The sequence below is a fragment of the Sarcophilus harrisii genome, chromosome 2 (assembly GCF_902635505.1).
Source record: "Sarcophilus harrisii chromosome 2, mSarHar1.11, whole genome shotgun sequence".
Classification (NCBI taxonomy): Eukaryota; Metazoa; Chordata; class Mammalia; order Dasyuromorphia; family Dasyuridae; genus Sarcophilus; species Sarcophilus harrisii.
Window position 1 is genome coordinate 143091809 of NC_045427.1, and position 18283 is coordinate 143110091.

General features: G+C 34.7%; 1 protein-coding gene across 2 annotated transcripts in view; it reads left to right on the forward strand.

The window, feature by feature from the left end:
- Window positions 1-18283, forward strand: part of MERTK (MER proto-oncogene, tyrosine kinase) — a 115633-nt gene that overhangs the window by 21633 nt on the left and 75717 nt on the right. For both annotated transcript variants that reach the window (XM_031950994.1, XM_031950996.1), the window contains exon 2: window positions 12347-12764. In XM_031950994.1, the coding sequence (XP_031806854.1) occupies window positions 12347-12764 (418 nt within the window). The remainder of the gene's footprint in view (window positions 1-12346; window positions 12765-18283) is intronic.

An 18283-nucleotide genomic window follows, 5' to 3' on the forward strand; every position in this document is an offset into this window, starting at 1 on the left:
TATATAGCCTCTTTGTACATAGTTGTTTGCATATTGTGTGTTGAAAGCTCTTTGAAAGCAGGGTCTGTCTTTGTCTTTCTTTGTATCCCCACAATTAATACAGTTCCTGACACATAGTAGGTAATGAATAAATGTTTATTGACTGATTGATAGCTTTAATTAGTTACTACTGGCATTCCAGGATGTAAATCTGTATGGCATCAATAAAGAGTTTGCCAGGCAATTCCAATAACTTGTGATGCAAAGTTTCCAAAGAGAACTATGGAGACTGTATGTGGATCAAAGTATATAGTATTTTCACCTTATTTTTGTTGTTTGATTGTTTTTTCTTTCTTTCTCATGTTATTTTTTCACTTTTGATCTGATTTTTCTTGCACATTATGATGAATATAGAAATATATTTAGAAGACTTACACTTGTTTAATTGCTTGCTGTCTTGGGGAGGGGAAAGGAAGGGAGAGAAGAAGGAAAATTTGGAACACAAAGTTTTGCAAAGGTGAATGTTGAAAACTATCTTTCCATGTATTTGGAAAAATAAAATACTATTTTAAAAAGTTTTCCAGGTCTGTGAAACTATCTCTCACTACATCTTACAAAAGAGAACCATATTTATTCTGTGGGAGGTGATTGTTTTACTATATAAAGCTTTGGGATATTCTATTTAAAATTTTAATAGTCTAATCTCATTATAGTTTCTAAATTTCTGTCCAGAATTATCATTTTCACAAATAAGAACAGGCTGTCATAGTAGAGAGAATATTCATAGTCAATAGTATTCATATATCATAGTATTGAGAATATTCACTCCCAAATAAACTTTTTGAATCATGTTTTCCCTGATATGTTTATTGTAATTCTTACTTAATGAATTTTCAGAGAGGCTGTCAGTCTCACAGTCTCCAAGGCATTCCACTGGACATTTTCAGGGCTGTTGCCACAACTGAGAATAGAGATGTCCAACTTATATATTTTTTTTTTTTTTGAGATTCCTTAGTTCAGAGTATCAAAGAATCACAGGACTTTAGAGCTTTAAGGAACCTTTGATATCATCTAGTATAATCCCTTCATTGGTAGAAACTGAGGCCCAAGACGTCAGTAATTTGTCTAAAGAAGCACCAAAAAGAAATGGAAGAAATAGTGAACCAAATTTAGGTCAATCTTGTTTAAAATTTTTCTAATCAACAAAAATTTATTGAGCAGTTATTGTTACTTAACTGCTGAGATATTTGCTCTTCAATGTGCTGATCAGTGGGGATACAAAGAATGCTCAGATAGATTTTTCATCAATTTGGGATTTCACTTTAGTGAGGCAGGTTGAGGACTATTCTTACTGGCCCATCCTGAATGACCATACTCTAACTCTCCCCAAAGTTCTCCACTGGGAGTCTACTCATGTGCATTCCAAGGCATTCCTTGGAAGATATGGGTGGAGTATTGTGATCATCCATCATCTTTCACTCTTTCTTTGTGAGTACTTCATCTTCTCTTCTTATCATAGAGTTTCTCAATATTTTTGTTTAATCCTATTCTTCAGAGTTCTTTGTTTATTATATGTAGCAGGCTGCTCACACCTACATGAGCCTTCACATTGTCCCCATGTGATACTTATTTTTAGTTTTTCAGAGGTAGTGATATTGCATGTGTCACTGCCATAAAATTTTTGCTGTTCAGTCATTTCTGTAATGTTTGACTCTGATTTTCATGGGAAATTTGGGTTTTTCACACTGGAGTGGTTTGTCATTTCCTTTTTCATTTCATTTTACAGATGAGGAATTTGAAGCAAACAGGGTTAAATGACTTGCTAGTAGCTAGGAAGTGTCTGAAAACAAATCTGAATTCAGGTCTTCCTGACTCCTGGCCTGGCACTCTACCTGCTCTGCCACTTTGCCGTCTGGGGTCATATAATCATATTGGTAAAATCTTAAGTGTTGAAAGATGGGTCTCTGCTATTATGGGAAACTTGAGATCAATAGAATAACTTTTTAATTTTCCAGAAGCAATGCACTCTTATTCTTCTTGTTTAACGCATAGCCCAGCTCACTGTTAGTTTTTACTATCTGTCCCAGGTTCACATACTATTTAACAAACTCTATAGTATGTCTGTCAGACACATACTGTTTAACAAACTCTACAGTATATCTGTCAACATGCATATTGCTATCTGGGTATTAGATATTCCTCCTCTGCTTGGTCTTTCCTATATGGACATGGAGAAGCCAAACTTCTTAGAGAAATTAGAGGATTCTTGCAAAAGACTTTTCAGTGATTAGGGTTTGAATATAATCTTCACAATGCTATCTGCATCTGGAATATGCTGACATCCACAGGAAATTCCTCATCGACTTGAACTCGGTCCTGGATCTCTTCTTACCACAGTGGCAAATACTTCTGGCAAGCAGATACCTAACATTTTATGACTTCAGTGACATTTATTGTCAGAGGGTCATTCAGGAGGGTTTTTAAAATTTCGCCTTTTCCAAGAACCTTAAATGATCTTAAAGTATATCAGATGAAATGCATCTTTTTTTTTTTTTTTCTAAAACAGCCTATAGTGTTTCCTTTTACTTCAGTGATTTTTCTTCCTCAATAAGTAATTAAACACAATAAAATCTTATATACTCAACATTTTTCAGTCAATTGTGAAATGGTAAAGTGATACTGAATCACTATAACTTGAGTATCACTTGTTGGAACCTGCTGCTTCCTAATAGTCTCAAAGAAATGCCCTTGATTTGTTCAAAGGTGACTTATCATCAAGATTTTGTATAGGAAAGAGAATAGGATATAAGACAATAGTTATATCTGTTCTCTGTCACCTTTTTTGGGGCTGATAGAATGGTTTGAAATTTTTTCTTCATGCCTTTGATATTATCCTTTTCTTCGTATATCTTGAATATTATTACCTTCCTTGGTGTCTTCACAATTTTATTATCTTCAGCATCAATCTAAATATATGTACAAATATGTATATCTTGTATAGGGTTTCTGGAGAGACATTTCTTCCTCCAATAAGCACATATGGGACCATAAATTTATTTTCCATGTGTGATGAATTTACTGTGCTTGATAAAGAAGATACTTTCTTATAACGATTTTTGGAAATCTTTTTCATTTTTCTTCCCTTTTAAAGTCTTCCACTTTCATACTCCAAGTCCTTGGAGGGACTTTCCTTAGTTAATTTTGTCTTGCCAAGTTTTATTTAAACTGATTTGACTGTTCATTACTTCTCTGATTTAAAAGACCATACTGCTCATCATAACATTATCCTTCCTTGTATGATTTTAGATATGAGTTTATGATTCTAACCATTGCCTTTGGTAGTCATCTCTTTCTGTTTAGCAAATGAATAAAATGAATGTTGATTTAGTTGCTTTCAGGGTTCAAAATTCTGGCCTCCTTATTGTAGCAGTTGTTATAGTTTGGTTAACTATATGTTGGTTAAACATCTGGATGAAATCATAGTGGCAGTATCATTTATGTTGTCTGTCTCATTTTTAAATTTCTAATAACTAATTTAAATAATTCAAGATAATAATTTCAATTGTCTAACATTTTTCTTATGATTCTTCCTTGTTTCTATTTTTTTAAATTTATTATCATCTCTAATTTACTAATTCTGAGTTCCAACAAGGTGTCTGGAGAACTGATATAGAGATAACTCTCCTAATAATATCTTTTCCTATTTGCTAAAATATAATTTATTTCATTCTTTATAAAATTGTTGGGCACTCTCCAGGATTAATAATTGCTGTGACATCTTTCTCAAATGAGATACAATTTTAAAGTGCTTTGTAAATAGTTATTATTCTGAAACCTCTGATGGAGAGCCATCATCACCTGAAGCAACTCATTCTGCTTTTGGAGAGTTACAATTATGTCCTGCACCTACCAATTCTATTATTTAAGAAAGATTTCTTCCAAGAGAATAATGTGGACTGTAACAACAAGATTATGTGATTGTCAACTATGATGAACTTGACTCTTCAATAATGAGGTTATAGACCTTTTTTGAAAAGTGCCATCTACATCCAGAGAAAGAGCTAGGAAGACTGAATGTGGATCAAAAAATAGTATTTTCACCTTTTGTTGTTGTTGTTTGTTTGCTTGTTTGGTTTTTCTTTTCTCATGTTTTTTCCCCCTGTGATCTGATTTTCCTTGTACAGTATGACAAATATGGAAATATGTTTAAAAGACTTACATACCTTTATTTTTATTTTTTTAAAATAATTATAACTTTTTATTGACAGAGCCCATGCCTGGGTAATTTTTTACACCATTATCCCTTGCATTCGCTTCTGTTCCGACTTTTCCCCTCCCTCCTCCCACTCCCTCCTCCGGTTCACAAGCAGTCCTATACATGTTAAATATGTCACAGTGTATCCTAGATACAATATAATTACATACCTTTAACTTATATCAGATTGCTTACTGTCTTTGGAAGGAGGTTTGGGGCGGGGAGGAGAGGGAGAAAAATTTGGAACACAGGGTTTTGCAGAGATGAATATTGAAAACTATTGTTCCATGTATTTTTTGGGGGGAGGAATGCTATTAAAAATTAAAAAAGAAAGGTTTCATGATATATAGGTCTTTCTGCCATGGAAAGATAAAGAGTAATAATTAGTTCTTTGTATCATATAGTTATTTGAAACATAGTTGATTAAAACTTCATTTGAAATTATTCAAAAAACAGGAAAAAATGAAGACCATTTTGCTAAAGTAATAGTTGAAAGACTCACTAATTTGGAGTCTAATCTCAGTTCTGCCATTAACAAATTGAGTGGCAACAAATTGCTTTTGACAAATTACCTTCATCCCATTAGGCCTTGATATTTAAAGGAGACTTTAAATAGAAAAGTTAAGACAAAAAGGTTAAATATGTAGAAAGGTCTTGCTTTTTCTTGACATTTTGATATAAATAATTTTATTATTTGAAAATATTTTTACTCTTGGTTATTATATGACAAATGAATTGTCATACTACTGGTACTAAAACTAAATTATTTCTTCTGTGAGAGGTAGTGTGGATTAGAGGAAAGAATGCTAACTTGGAATCTCAGGACTTGAACAGAAATCTCCCATGTTCCCATCTGCTACTTGTGTGATGTTGGTCAAATCACTTAATATTTGTGGACCTCAGTTTACCTTATGTGCAAAAATGAGGAAGTTAGATGATGTGGCCTCTAAGGTCCCTTTTAGACTTACGTCCATGATCCTGTATTTCTTTCAGATGAATGATTCTAGATCTGAAACAAAGCAAATCAAACTATCTGAAAATGGGAGTCATGGGCACAGAGTAATCTAGAAATTTAACTTCTAGGTACATGGACCTGACTCAGTGTGTGTACTTGAAGAACTGGCTTAGAGGAGAGGGCTAGGACTAGTTATTGGTCCTAAATATCAGGATGGACTCACTGAGAGGTTCTATTTCTAGTGGCAGCCCTCGTCTGCCAGTAGTCTTCCTGCCCTGAGAACCTGACATATATCTGCCTTAATCTCTCCCAGGTTCTTGGGAATTTGCTCAGGTTTATGATGGTTTCATAGAATTTCAGGTTTATGATGGTTCAAAGAATAGTGGCTTTATCTTTGCAAATAGATATCAACCCACTGTGTCCTGTGTGCTGTGATTAGTGAGTGTGTTATTGCCCTTTCTAAATTTTGGAAAGGAAGAAATGAATGACTGGTATTTTCCTGAATCAAATTCGTGGCAATCTGAGCAAAGGTGGCTTATTTCTACAGGTAGGTAGAAGAGACTAGATAGGTGATTTCAAGTTCAGAGCCCTTATAAACTTAGGATTCTGAGAGAGAACTTTAGCTGCTTTTGTAACAGCAAGTTCAAATACTCTCCTTTTCTCTATCTGGAAGTCATAAGAATTCAAATCCAGCTAGTAGACAAAACTGGGGCTATCTCCATCACTAAGCAAACTGAGAAGATTCTTATATATACGACACAGGGCGTATTATAAAGCAGGTAACTTCCTCCTACTATTCTTGGTACTCTCTGACGTTAAGTATTCAATGCCTTCATGGTGTCACACCCAGACTTGCCCTTCCTGGCCGTGCATCTGTTTCCTACCCTCATTATCAAAGTTTGCCTCATACATTCTGGATACTTTTGTCCTTTGAAAGAACCTAATATATTAATCATACAAAATTTTCACTTCATTTGCATTTTTACAATTATTCCTTTTACTGTGAAAGATGGATTTCAAATAGTAATACAGTAAGTTATCACTGCTGGGCAGAAGCTTTGGGGATTGGGCAAGAGATTTCAAATCTTCCCTGAAACTCTCTTATCTAAGAAGGTCTGACTTTCTACCAGAAGACAGTTCTCAGGGAAGTAAATTACTCTTTTACCTCAAACCCTGCTCTTGAAGCCAGAACCGAGATCAAAGGAATGTGGCTTTTTGGGGGAAAGGGGAGGAAAAGGAAATCCTTCGGTTAAATAAACATTAATGCTTCCCTAGAAATAGTTCGAATAGAGCACTTAATAACAGAATATCTGGTTCCGATTATCTGAGAATAACAGCCATAGGAAATGGCTGTTTTCAGTTCTGAAGCTTTAGCTCCTGGTGAATAGCTACTTTGCAATGGCCTACTTTTAAGGCCAATTTTTATTAGAGAACCATAGACATTGCAGATTATTCAGGAACCTCCAATATTTTTGGGTCCTGAATCCATTTCTGGGGATATTTCTTTGTGACAGAAATCAAAACCTTGTCTGAGAGCCAACCGCATGAACCTTCCCTTGGAAGTTTTGTTTATTCAACTGAATACTCTCCGCCTCATTAGTAAGAATAGTTTCTAGTGGACTGACTTAAGTGTCATTCTCTTTCCTCAAGTATTTATAGTGTGGAGAATGTCAACTGTAAATTGTTGGAGAGCTGGAATTATTTGCTTTTTTGGGGGGATTGTTTTTGATTACTTTTTTTTTTATCTTTGCACCTTTAGTCCTGGTATGGTTCCTTGTGCTTAGTGGGCATCTAATAAAAAGTTTAAGGAATTGAATTAAGGTTAGTGGAAAAGAGAAAAAGTTTCCCCCATTGTGTTCCCCCATGTGTTCTTACATTCCTTCATCCTTTCTACCCTTTTTTTATCTTCAAGGCTTAATTTCAATATTGAGCTAAAATAATAGTTAATATTTATAATATTTAATAATTTAAACTTTGTAAGATTTGCAGGACATTACCTTTAAAAATATTATCCAATTATGCCCAAAAGTCTATCAAAGTAAACTCTTTGGTCCAGCAGTATCTCTACTGGGCCTATATCCTAAAGAGGATAAAGATAGAATGAAAAGGGGAAAAGACCCACATGTGCAAAAATGTTTGTAGCAGCCCTTTTTGTAGTGGCAAGGAACTGGAAACTGAGGGGATGCCCATCTTTGATGAGTCTCTGAACTTGGTCTTGTGATGGAGAGAGACATCTACATCCAGAGAAAGGACTGTGGGAACTGAGTGTGGATCACAACATAATATTTTCACATTTTTGTTTTTGTTTTCTTATATTTTGTTTTTTCTCATTTTTTTCCTTTTTTGATCTGATTTTTTCTTGTGCAGCAAGATAATTGTGGAAATATGTATAAAAGAATTGCATATGTTTAACAAATATCTGATTACTTGTCTAGGGGAGGGGATGGGGGAAGGAAGGGAGAAAAAATTGGAACACAAGGTTTTGCAAGGATGAATGCTGAAAACTATCTATGCATATGTTTTGAAAAGAAAAAGCTTAAAAAAACAAACTAGAATTGACAAAATAGAAAAGGAGGTACAAAAAAAAAAATAAAACGAAACCTGAGCATTATTTTTAACTCTCACTTTACAGATGAGGAACTGAGGCAAGCAGTTCAAGATCACATAATTAATAAATGTCTCAGGCCTACTTTGAGTACAAACCTTTCTGACTCCAGGTCCAGTGCTCTGTTTACTACAGTATCTAGTTGTCTAGGTGAATCATAACTCTTTTCTTGATGCCTTTTTTCTTTTTTTTCTCCCAGAGGAAGTGAACAAGTGAATAAATGAGCATTTATTTATTAATTGTCAACCATCTGGTACTGTGTACCACTGTACTAAACACTGTGTAGATACAGATATACAATCAAGGAAGTCTCTGTCCTCTTAAAGCTTAGATTTAGTATCTTACCTCCCTCATCTGTCATCCCAGACCCCAAGGGAAAATCATTTCTAGTTCAACTTTGATTTTTTTGTGGTAGGTTTTTTCATTGGTCAGACTCTAAATTTGTCTTTATCAGTTTGCAGAAATTCCCCCAAGTTTCTTTGAAGTCGTTTCTTATCATGTAATAATGTTCTGTTACATGGATATGCCAAAGTTTTTCATCCATTTCCTGATTTAATTTTTTTTTTTTTAATTTTTAACACACATTGCTTTAGGAATCATGTGGGAGAGAAAAATCAGAGCAAAATGGAAAATTCATGAGAGGAAAAAAAACCCAGAAAAAGAAGTAAGCATAGCATGTGTTGATTTATATTCAGTCTCCACAGTTCTTTTTCTGGATGCAGATGGCATTTTTGGCCCAAAATTTATTGGGATTCTTTTGGATCACTGAGCCATTGAGAAGAACCAAGTCTTTCATAGTTGATCATTGCAGATTCTTGCTGTTATTGTGTACAATGCATTCCTGTTTCTGCTTGTTTCGCTCATCATCAGTTCGTATAAAACTTTCTGGGCCTTTCCATTTCCTGATTGATGGACATCTATTTTTCTTCTGTTTTCTTTTATTTCATTGCTACCACAAAAAAATCCTATTATAAATATTTGTATAGGAATCTTTCTCTTTATCCTTGGCATTCTTTGGGAACATATGTGACAATGGTATCATTAGGACAAGAACATACACAATTTAGTGAACTTAAATAAATAATATTTTATTTCTCCCAGTTTATATATATATTATAAATATGTAATATTATATGTATATAAATATATATTATAATTATGTTATAAGGATAATTTTTAACATTAAAAAAATTTTAAGTACTAAATTTTCTGTCCCCCCCTCATTTCCCTCTTTCCTGAGACACAATAAACAATTTGTTATAGGTAATACATGTTCAGTCATTTAAAATATACATATTACCATAATAGTCATATTGTGAAAGAAAAATATAGACCCAAAGGGGGAAAAAACACAACAGAGAAAATGAAAAATAGTATGCATCTTTCTGTATTTGTACTTCATCGGTTGTTTCTTTGGAGGTAACTTAACCTCTGGAGGTTAACCTCTGCTCTTTAATCAGTGAATTCCAAGACATTATGGGGGTGGGGAAACAACACAGAAGACCCTATGGAGTTGACAGGTAAAAGGAAAGCAATTTCACACCCCTAAAATGTCCACATAGGTTTAGCTAGATGGTGCAGTGAATAGAGCATCAGCCTTCAAGTCAGGAGAACCTGAGTTCAAATCCATAGATGCTTAAAACACTTACTAGCTGTGTGACCAGAGTCACTTAACCCCGATTGCGTCACCAAAACAAAATAAAATTGTCCATGTAGCACTTCTGGATGAGAGAAACTGGTCATTTTTTTTTTTTTTTTTTTTTTGCTGAGGCAATTGGGGTTAAGTGACTTAAGTGACTTGCCCAGGGTCACACAGCTAGGAAGTGTCTGAGGCCAGATTTGAACTCAGGTCATCCTGACTTAAGGGCTGGTGCTCTATCCACCAAACCAAGTAGTTATCCTGAAACTAGTAACTTTCAAAGTTTATCTAAAACACTAAATTGTCAGTCAATCCATCAAGTGGCATTCATTAAATACCTACTATGTGCCAGGCACTGAACTAAGCTCTGGGAATACAAGGAAAATGAAAAAAATAAAAAATTAGTCCCTTATTTCAAGAAACGCCTAGTCTATTGAGGGAAACAACATGAAAACAATTATGTACAAATAAAGCATATTCAGCATAATTTGGAGGTAATCAACAAAGGAAAGTAAAAAGAATTAACTGGGATTGGGAAACAAAATAGATGCTTGTCAACCATGTCACCCTTTGCATCCTGGGCCATTGCCAGTTGGCGTTTATTTTATTACTGTACAATGCTGACTTGGAGGAGAAACTGAAGATGATGACTCTTTGGAGCTCTGTCTCAATTAAATCCAGTTCACTTAAGAGTCAAAACATCACCCTCATGATGTCATTGGTCCTCTTTGAGAATAAAGGCTGAAAACAGACACCCATTGACAATTGGTTAAAGAAGTTATAGTATATGTATATAATGAAATATTATTGTGTATTTAAAATGCCCAATAAGTTGATAGATGAAAAGATCTATATGAAATAGCGTGAAGAAAGCAAAGTTAAGAAAACTATATACAATGACTACAATGAATAAATAAGTGGAAAGAACTACAAAAAGCATCAAAAGTAAATATGAAATTATAAAGAAAAGTAATGACAAAAAAGACATAAAAAGATACCTTCATCCACCCCTTTGTACAGAAGGGAGGTACACATATTTTAGACTTTTAAAAAATGTATGTCATTTACACTGATTTTCCCCCTCTTTCTTTTCTTTTTTTTTTTTTTTTTTGTTGTCATTAAAAATATTATTTGTCAAATGGGATGACTGTGGGAAAGGCTGTTGAGAGAAAATATGAGAGAACCAGGAGAGGATTCTTGTAGAAAGTGGAATTTTGACTGAGATACCAAAAAGGTGGAGATGAGGAGGAAAAGAATTTCAGACATGGGAAATAGCCAGTGAAAGTCTCCTTCTTCCCTCCACACAATGTGATGAGCCCTCAGAAAACAAAAGATACATTTAGTCTTCATCCATGAAGAACAGAAGTACCTTCCCATGAGTAGTATAACATAGGCTACTTTTCTCACTACTGTTAATAAAAGCAGTGAGATGAAACAAATGTAGGCGTCACGAGATCTCTGGGGAAAGGAAAGAGGTTCTATGGTGCAAAGAGAAAGGAAGGTGAGTAATCTATAAGGGAATATTGTGGAATGAGAAAGGACAAAGGAATTTTAATGACTGCCTGTCCCCAGCTGTGGTGCTGCCAAAAGACAAGTTCATCAGGACCAGTGAAAGGGCATTGAAACAACTGGAAGGAAAGTGAAGTCATTTGGTGAAACCGGTTCTCTCTTACAGTCACATTTTCCACTAGCGAGGGTGGGAATATTGGGCTATCCTGCCTAAATGTCCAATCCTACATCTCATGCCTGCCAGCCTCTTAGGGAAGATTTCTCTGATTCTTCTTATTTCTCTTCTCTAAACTATAGATTCTTAACCTAAAATCCATAGACCTCCAAGGGCTCCAAAGATAGATTTCAGACTAGTGTCTGTAAACTTGGATAGAAAAAAAATAACTTATTTTCATTAACCTTTGTTTTCTTTTATAATTGAATATATTGTATTTTGTACATTTAAAAACACTTTTGAGAAGGGGTCATCCATAGGCTTCACTATGCCATTAATACTGATTTTTTTTCCCCTTGGTAGTGATACCAAGGTACTTAATCAATCTGGGTTTTAATTCTGTTTAATTCTATTCTGTAAAATAAAACTCTTACTTAATCTGCCTGACAAATAACCTCTTCCCTTTTTGAACAGTGACCTATAGTGACCCATTCTGTGGTTAGGGCTGTGTCCATGTGACAAAATTTTTCTCCTTGAGAAGATCACTTGCTCATATGAGAAGTAAACTTCTGTCCCTAGAATCTAGACTCTTAGACTCTCAGAGAGTTAGTTGGAAATTGCTGTTCACATAATCCAGTCTCACATAACATGGAGCCTTCTGTAACACAGTGACAGGTCCTTCAGCCTCTGCTTGAACACTTCCAGTGGTGGAGGCCTTAGTACCTAACAAATCGGTCTCTAACAAATAGAAATTAGAGACAGTTGATGGCACAGGGAGAAGAGTGCTGGGCCTAAATCAGAAAGATCTGAATTCAAATCTGATCTGAGACATTTATAAGTTGTGTGACCCCGAGGAAGTCATTTAACTCTGTTGGTCTGTATTTGTTAATACCTGTGGCTAATTAGGACATTCTTATTTTGAATGAAAATCTATTTGGCTTTAGACATCCAATGGAACCATATACTTTCACATGACAGCTTTTTATGTACTTAAAGACAGCAATCGTGTTTCCTACGTCTTCTTTTAGATTAATTTGATTTCAGCATTGGAAGGAATCCTAGAAATTATGTTTTTTAGAATCATGTTTAGATCTAAGGAAAGCATCTGGCAGGTTATTTTACAGAATAGAATTAAACAGCATTAAACCCAGATTGATTAAGTGCCTCCCTCTGGGTAACACCGCCACTTGCAAGAAAGATTATTTCTTTATTGCTATTAAGGAAGATTAAAAAAATATTTTTTTTTCCAGATTTCACTGAGATGTTACAAGAAAGAATACCATACCCGACACCAGCAAGGCCTCCTTCTTCAGAGATTTTGCCAGCTAAAGCATCTGATGTCCTTCCAACTAACATGGACATTGCTAGTCTGCTGCTTACTCCAGTGTTGTCTGGGAATCCAAACACAAGACATGCAAAGACCCCTGGGGGAGTGCCTGAAAAAGCAAATAGCCTCTTATCTCTTGCCTTTAAGCACACAATAGGACATATAATACTTTCTGAACATAAAGATGTCAAATTCAATTGCTCAATCAGTGTGCCCAATGTGTATCTAGAAACTGCATTTATCTCTTGGTGGAAAGATGGGAAGGAGCTACTGGAGGCTCATCATGTGATCACACAGTTTTACTCAGATGATGAATTTACATCAATTATTGCAACTTTCAGGTAAATATGTCTTTCTTCCTTCTCCCTTTCCTTCTTACCTTTCTTTCTTTTTTTACTTCCTTCTTTTCTTCTTTCCTCTCTCCTTCCTTCCTTCCTTCCTTCCTTCCTTCCTTCCTTCCTTCCTTCCTTCCTTCCTTCCTTCCTTCCTTCCTTCTTTCCTTCCTTCTTTCCTTCTCTTCCTCCTTCTTACCTTCCCTTCCTCCTTCTCTTTCTCTTTTTGCTGTTAAGTACAAAGAAATGTCTTATTTCTTTGCCTATTAAGAAATTTGAATATCTTTTAATATGGTTATTGACAGTTTGTATTTCCTTCATAATTTATCTAAAAACAGTACTCTTCAATGGAACAATGGCTAAAGGACATAAAAATGTATTAGGAATGTTATTTTTAAAATTGAATCATAGGGTCATAGATTTCAAGAAGAAAATGACTTTTGATGTCTAGTCCTACTTTTATTTACTTTACATATGAAGAATTCGGGTCCAGAGAAGTAAAGGCATTTGTCAGAGCTCACCCAAGTTTTCAGTCATAGAGCTGGGATTCCAAACCAGGACTTCCAAATTCATGTGTCTTTTCAATAGGCAGTATAGCATATTAAGAGGCAGTAGCATATATATACTACCTCTCAAGGGCATTTTAAAATACTAAATTTTTTTTATTTAAAAGGCTAATTGCCAATTCTAATTATTAGAAATTAACAAATAGAAATTAGAGGCACTTGATGATACAGGGTTTAGAGTGCTAGGCCTGGAGTCAGAAAGATCTGAATTCAAGTGTGATCTTAGACACTTATAAATTGTGTGACCCCAGGGAAGTCATTTAACCCTGTTGTTTTGTTTTGACAAACTGTAAAATAGGAATAATAATAGCACCTGTTTTTCAGGGTTGTTGTGAAAATCAAATGAGAAAATATTAAAAGTACTTAGCCCAGTGCCTAATAAAGTATCCTGCAACAGCTTTTAAATAAATTACAGATAATTTTTTTTATATTGGCCTAATGTTTCTGCATATTTTCTATGCTGTAGAGTATAAAAAAATAAATCACCAGTCTTTATAGACTACGAATTGCTATGGCCGCATTAGGATTATTTCTAAAAGACAGTATGCAGTGATACCATATATTGATCAATTTATCTAACACCTTGGTTTTCAGATTTTTACTGATAATGTTAAATGATTCTAAATCCCATTTATCTGATTTTCTAATTTTGTCCTCTTCCACTTTGGTTTGGTATCAAAAAGCAGGTTCATCCAGATGAATATTAAGGATTGTGATAATCAACAAAGATGATGAATTTGGAATGCTTCTTCATATCAGTTTCATTCAGTTGAGCAATCATTTGTTAGGTACCTGTGTTATAGCTAAAATAAGGTGAACAACATTCTAAGCACAATCAATTTACCAGTAAAGCATGAATTTACCAACAAATGGAGTCTCAGTTTCCCTAGTAAGTGAGGAAGACCTCAGATGAGGGGGACAGTTTTATTTTATAGATTTTGGGAAATACAGACAAAGAATAGAATGTGATGGGTGACATCATGGGATTGAGGACAACATAATACATAGTTAAGACACAGGAAACAATGTGACTGAATGGAAGTTAAGAGTTGAGGGGCTAGCTACTAGTAACACCTTCTTTCCCGCCTGTGACTTAAGAAGTTCATTGTTTCAGTCCACCTGCAAGATAGTGGCCAAGTCTTTTTTAGATAGAAAACCAGATATTGTTGAAGAGTAACTTGGTAGTGTAACAATACTAGATCCCAATTCCCATGTGGCCATCTATCTCCCTCTAGGACGGTAGGATTCCTTGAAACATGAATAGAATAGAATAGTTAGTAAGAGAACCGGATTTCTAAACTTAACACTCCATAGACCAGCTTAATTCTGAACTAAGATCAGAGACAGAGAACCATGTCTTAAGCAGTTGTACGACAAAATCAATTAATTGAAAATACATCAATTAAAAATGATACCCCCCCCCCAAAAAAAATATATATACATATATTGGATTTAACATATTTTAACATGTTTAACATATATTGGATTACTTGCCATCTAGGAGAGGAGGTAGGAGGATTAACGTTGAAAAATTATCCATGCATATGTTTTGAAAATAAAAAGCTTTAATAAAATAAAAATTTAAAAATGATATATAATCAATCTTGATCATTTCCCCTATTATGTGCAAAGCACTGTTCTAGATGCTGGGGACATGAAATAAAAATGAAACCATCCCTGAATTCAAGGAGCTTAATTCTGTAGGAAGAAGGGATGTATCATATATAGAGAGAAGTAAAAATAAAAAGTGTTTGCTAAATAATTATAACTGGGATAGAAGACCAACACTAGGGAGAAGGCATTCACCTCCTGTAGGAGGTGCCCCCTGAGTAGGGATGTCATTTTGGCAGTGAGAAGGCATGGAGATGTTCTTGTGAAAAGGAATGGAGGTAGGAAACTGACCTTGGAATGTGAGGAGAGATCAGCTTGACTAACAGAGGGAATAGCATGAAAGCCTGGAAAGGTAGGAAGAATCCTTGTTGCTTTATGATTTTGTATTTATTTTAGAAGCATTGGGGATCCATTGAAATTATGAATAAGGGAATTATATGTCAGATCTATGTTAAGAATGTCTATTTGTGGATGAATTTGTGAGAAGAGAAAGAAGAAACAAGGGAGCTAAATAGGAACTTATGGTAATAGTCTAGTTAAGAGATAATATGGACCTGAATCAGTACAGAAGCTGTGTGAGTGTAAAGAAAGAATAGAGGAGGTCTCATGTGAAAGAATAGACAAAGCTTGGCAACTGATTGACCCTGGGGTTTGAGGGAGAGTGACTGTGGATAGGGAGGACTGAAAGAATGGTAATTTCTTCAATTTAAATAGGGATGTTTGGAGGAGCTATTGTCTGAATCTGTATGAAATTTAGATTCCATATTGGAATAAGATGAAGTCATTTCATTCAACAATTAACAAATTTTAATGCAGGTTATTCAGCAATGAATGAAAAAGAAGTTTATTTAGTCATAGCAATGGATGTTCAGCCAGGATATACCTTCAGGAGATGGGAACCTAGCTTTTATTAAGCACCTGCTATGTGCACGACACACAGTAGGAACTTTATAAATATTGTAAACACTTAAAAAACATTATCTCATTTGATCCTCACAACAACACTTGCAACATAGGTGCTATTGTACAATATTCTTATTATATAGTTGAGGAAATTGAGGCAGACAGAATGACTTGCTCAGAATCACAGTAGCTAGTAAACATCTGAGACCACATTTGAACTCAGATTGTCCTGAGTCTGGGTTACTGCAAGTTAATTGAAGCTCCCCTGGCTCTACATTGCTCATTATAGATTGCCAGCCAAGTACCTTTTAAGCTGCTTCAGTGGTTATTTTTTGGATTTAGACAACCAGAAACTGATGTCAGGAGCCTGGATTTTTACTTTCCTGAGCCAATAAAATTTCAAAAATAGTTTCAGTGCTTTTTAAGGAAAAAAAAAATACCCTAACTTGAATGATAAGTGGGAAGTTTAGGATATTGTTCTCATCTTAGTTGAGTTTGGGGGGACATAAGGATTTACATTTTGGATATAGAAATTGAGAGGAGGCAGCTGGTAATAATATGGGATTAGTGTTGAAGTTGGGGGAGAGAGAGTAAGATTGATAATATTGAACTAAATCCTCATATTTGAAGTTTTACTAAATAAAGATTACAAGAAACTGCTTTTTTTTCATTATAATACTTTCTATTGTCCCACTGTACATTTTGAGTTTTTTGCTCAAGAACATTTTGCCATGAGTTATTGGTTAAAACTTCTTAAGATAGATATTATTTTGCTTTTGTACTAAAAACTACACAGAGAAAAGAGTCCTCTAAAGCAGGAGCCCGAGTAGTTCCCCCATAATTACTCCACTGAGTAATCAAAATATAATTTTCTACCAAAAAAACCTTTTTGCTTGTTGTTCTTGGACTTGGTTTTTGGTACAGTCATATGACTATCAGATAAAAAAGAGGACTGAAAAGGAAGAAAGATATAAAAAGATTTTTCAAAACTTTCTATGGCTCCTTTGCAGAAAACAAGATCAAAACTACTACCATCCTACTAGCAATCCTGTGGTATGTACTCTATATAGTAATAAAAATGACCCAGGCTTCAATCAGTCAATTAAACATTTATATAGGATTTACCATGGACCAGGTGCTATTCTATGTGCTGGGTATACAAATGCAAACAAAAAGAAAGACAGTCCCTGCCCTCAAAGAGAGCTTGCTTTTTAACTAGGGGATAAAAAAAAAATTAAAGGAGAGCTGAAAACCAAGAGTCAGAGGGAGGTAGGGGGTGAAGTAGGAGGGATGGCTGTTTTGGGAACTTTCCCCAAAGTGGAAGTTCTGGGAAGAACTCCCCATTTGGAAGATGGATCCATACAAATTGTAATGTTTCGCTACTTTGAGCATTTTGACTAGTTATGTCAAATCAAACAAATATTGTTTTTTATTAAACTGACAAAGTTACTTAATTGAATACATTTAGCAGATCTCAGCATTTTATACCCACAATCTATGACTTAGAAAAAAAATACTTAATGGCATTATTGAGTTAGCAAAGACTGAATGGAAACCCTAAATATTGTAACTAGTTAGAAAAGCAGTTATTGGTAGTTAGGAAAGATGGCAAGTTAGCTTTTAATGAAGTGTAATTTAAGAAGGACCTAGTGTGTTCAAAGAAGCAAAGCATCTGATTTTGAGATCTTCATGCCTTACCATAGAAAGGACTGATCCAGTCTGAGCTGGCATTTATATAGCATCTAAAGGTTTGCATAGAATTTTACATAATTTTTTTCATTTGATCCTGACAACAATTCTGTGAAGTTGGTACTACTATCATCCCTATTTTACAGATGAGAAAATTTAAGCAGAAAGAGGTTGTGACTTGTCCAAAGTCACAAAGCTATTCAGTTTCTAAGGCAGAATTTGAACTCAGGTCTTTTTGACCCCAAGATCTGTATTGTATCTACTGCACCACCTATATGACAATGATTGATGAATACGGATTTCTCTTCATCTGTTTGGTTACACCAACACTTAGCACATTTTTCTTTTTGAAAAAAAGTTTTATTGATGGACTTTTTTTTTTAATCAGTCATTTTCATTTAATTTTAGCCTCAATTAGGCCAAGAACTGAACCTGTCCTTGCAACAACAACCAAAAAAAAAAAAAACAGTTAAACAAAAATCTAAAAGTGTATGCAACACTCTGCTCTTATAGTCCCTTGCTTCTCTTTCTTAGAAGTAATTTCCAAAGATAACTTTAAAGAGATTGGAAACTTGGGAAACACAAATAGCATGTGCTTGACAGTGCTTCTTTCTATTTGTCAATCATTGGTATTTAAAGCATGGAAAACTGTGTGGGGTGTAGAAAATATAGAAGGGGGAAGAGGAGACAAGGAACTGAAAGTTTCAAAGCCATGCCCGCCTTATCAATCTTTCAACTAATGTCAAATTTCTCTTGTGG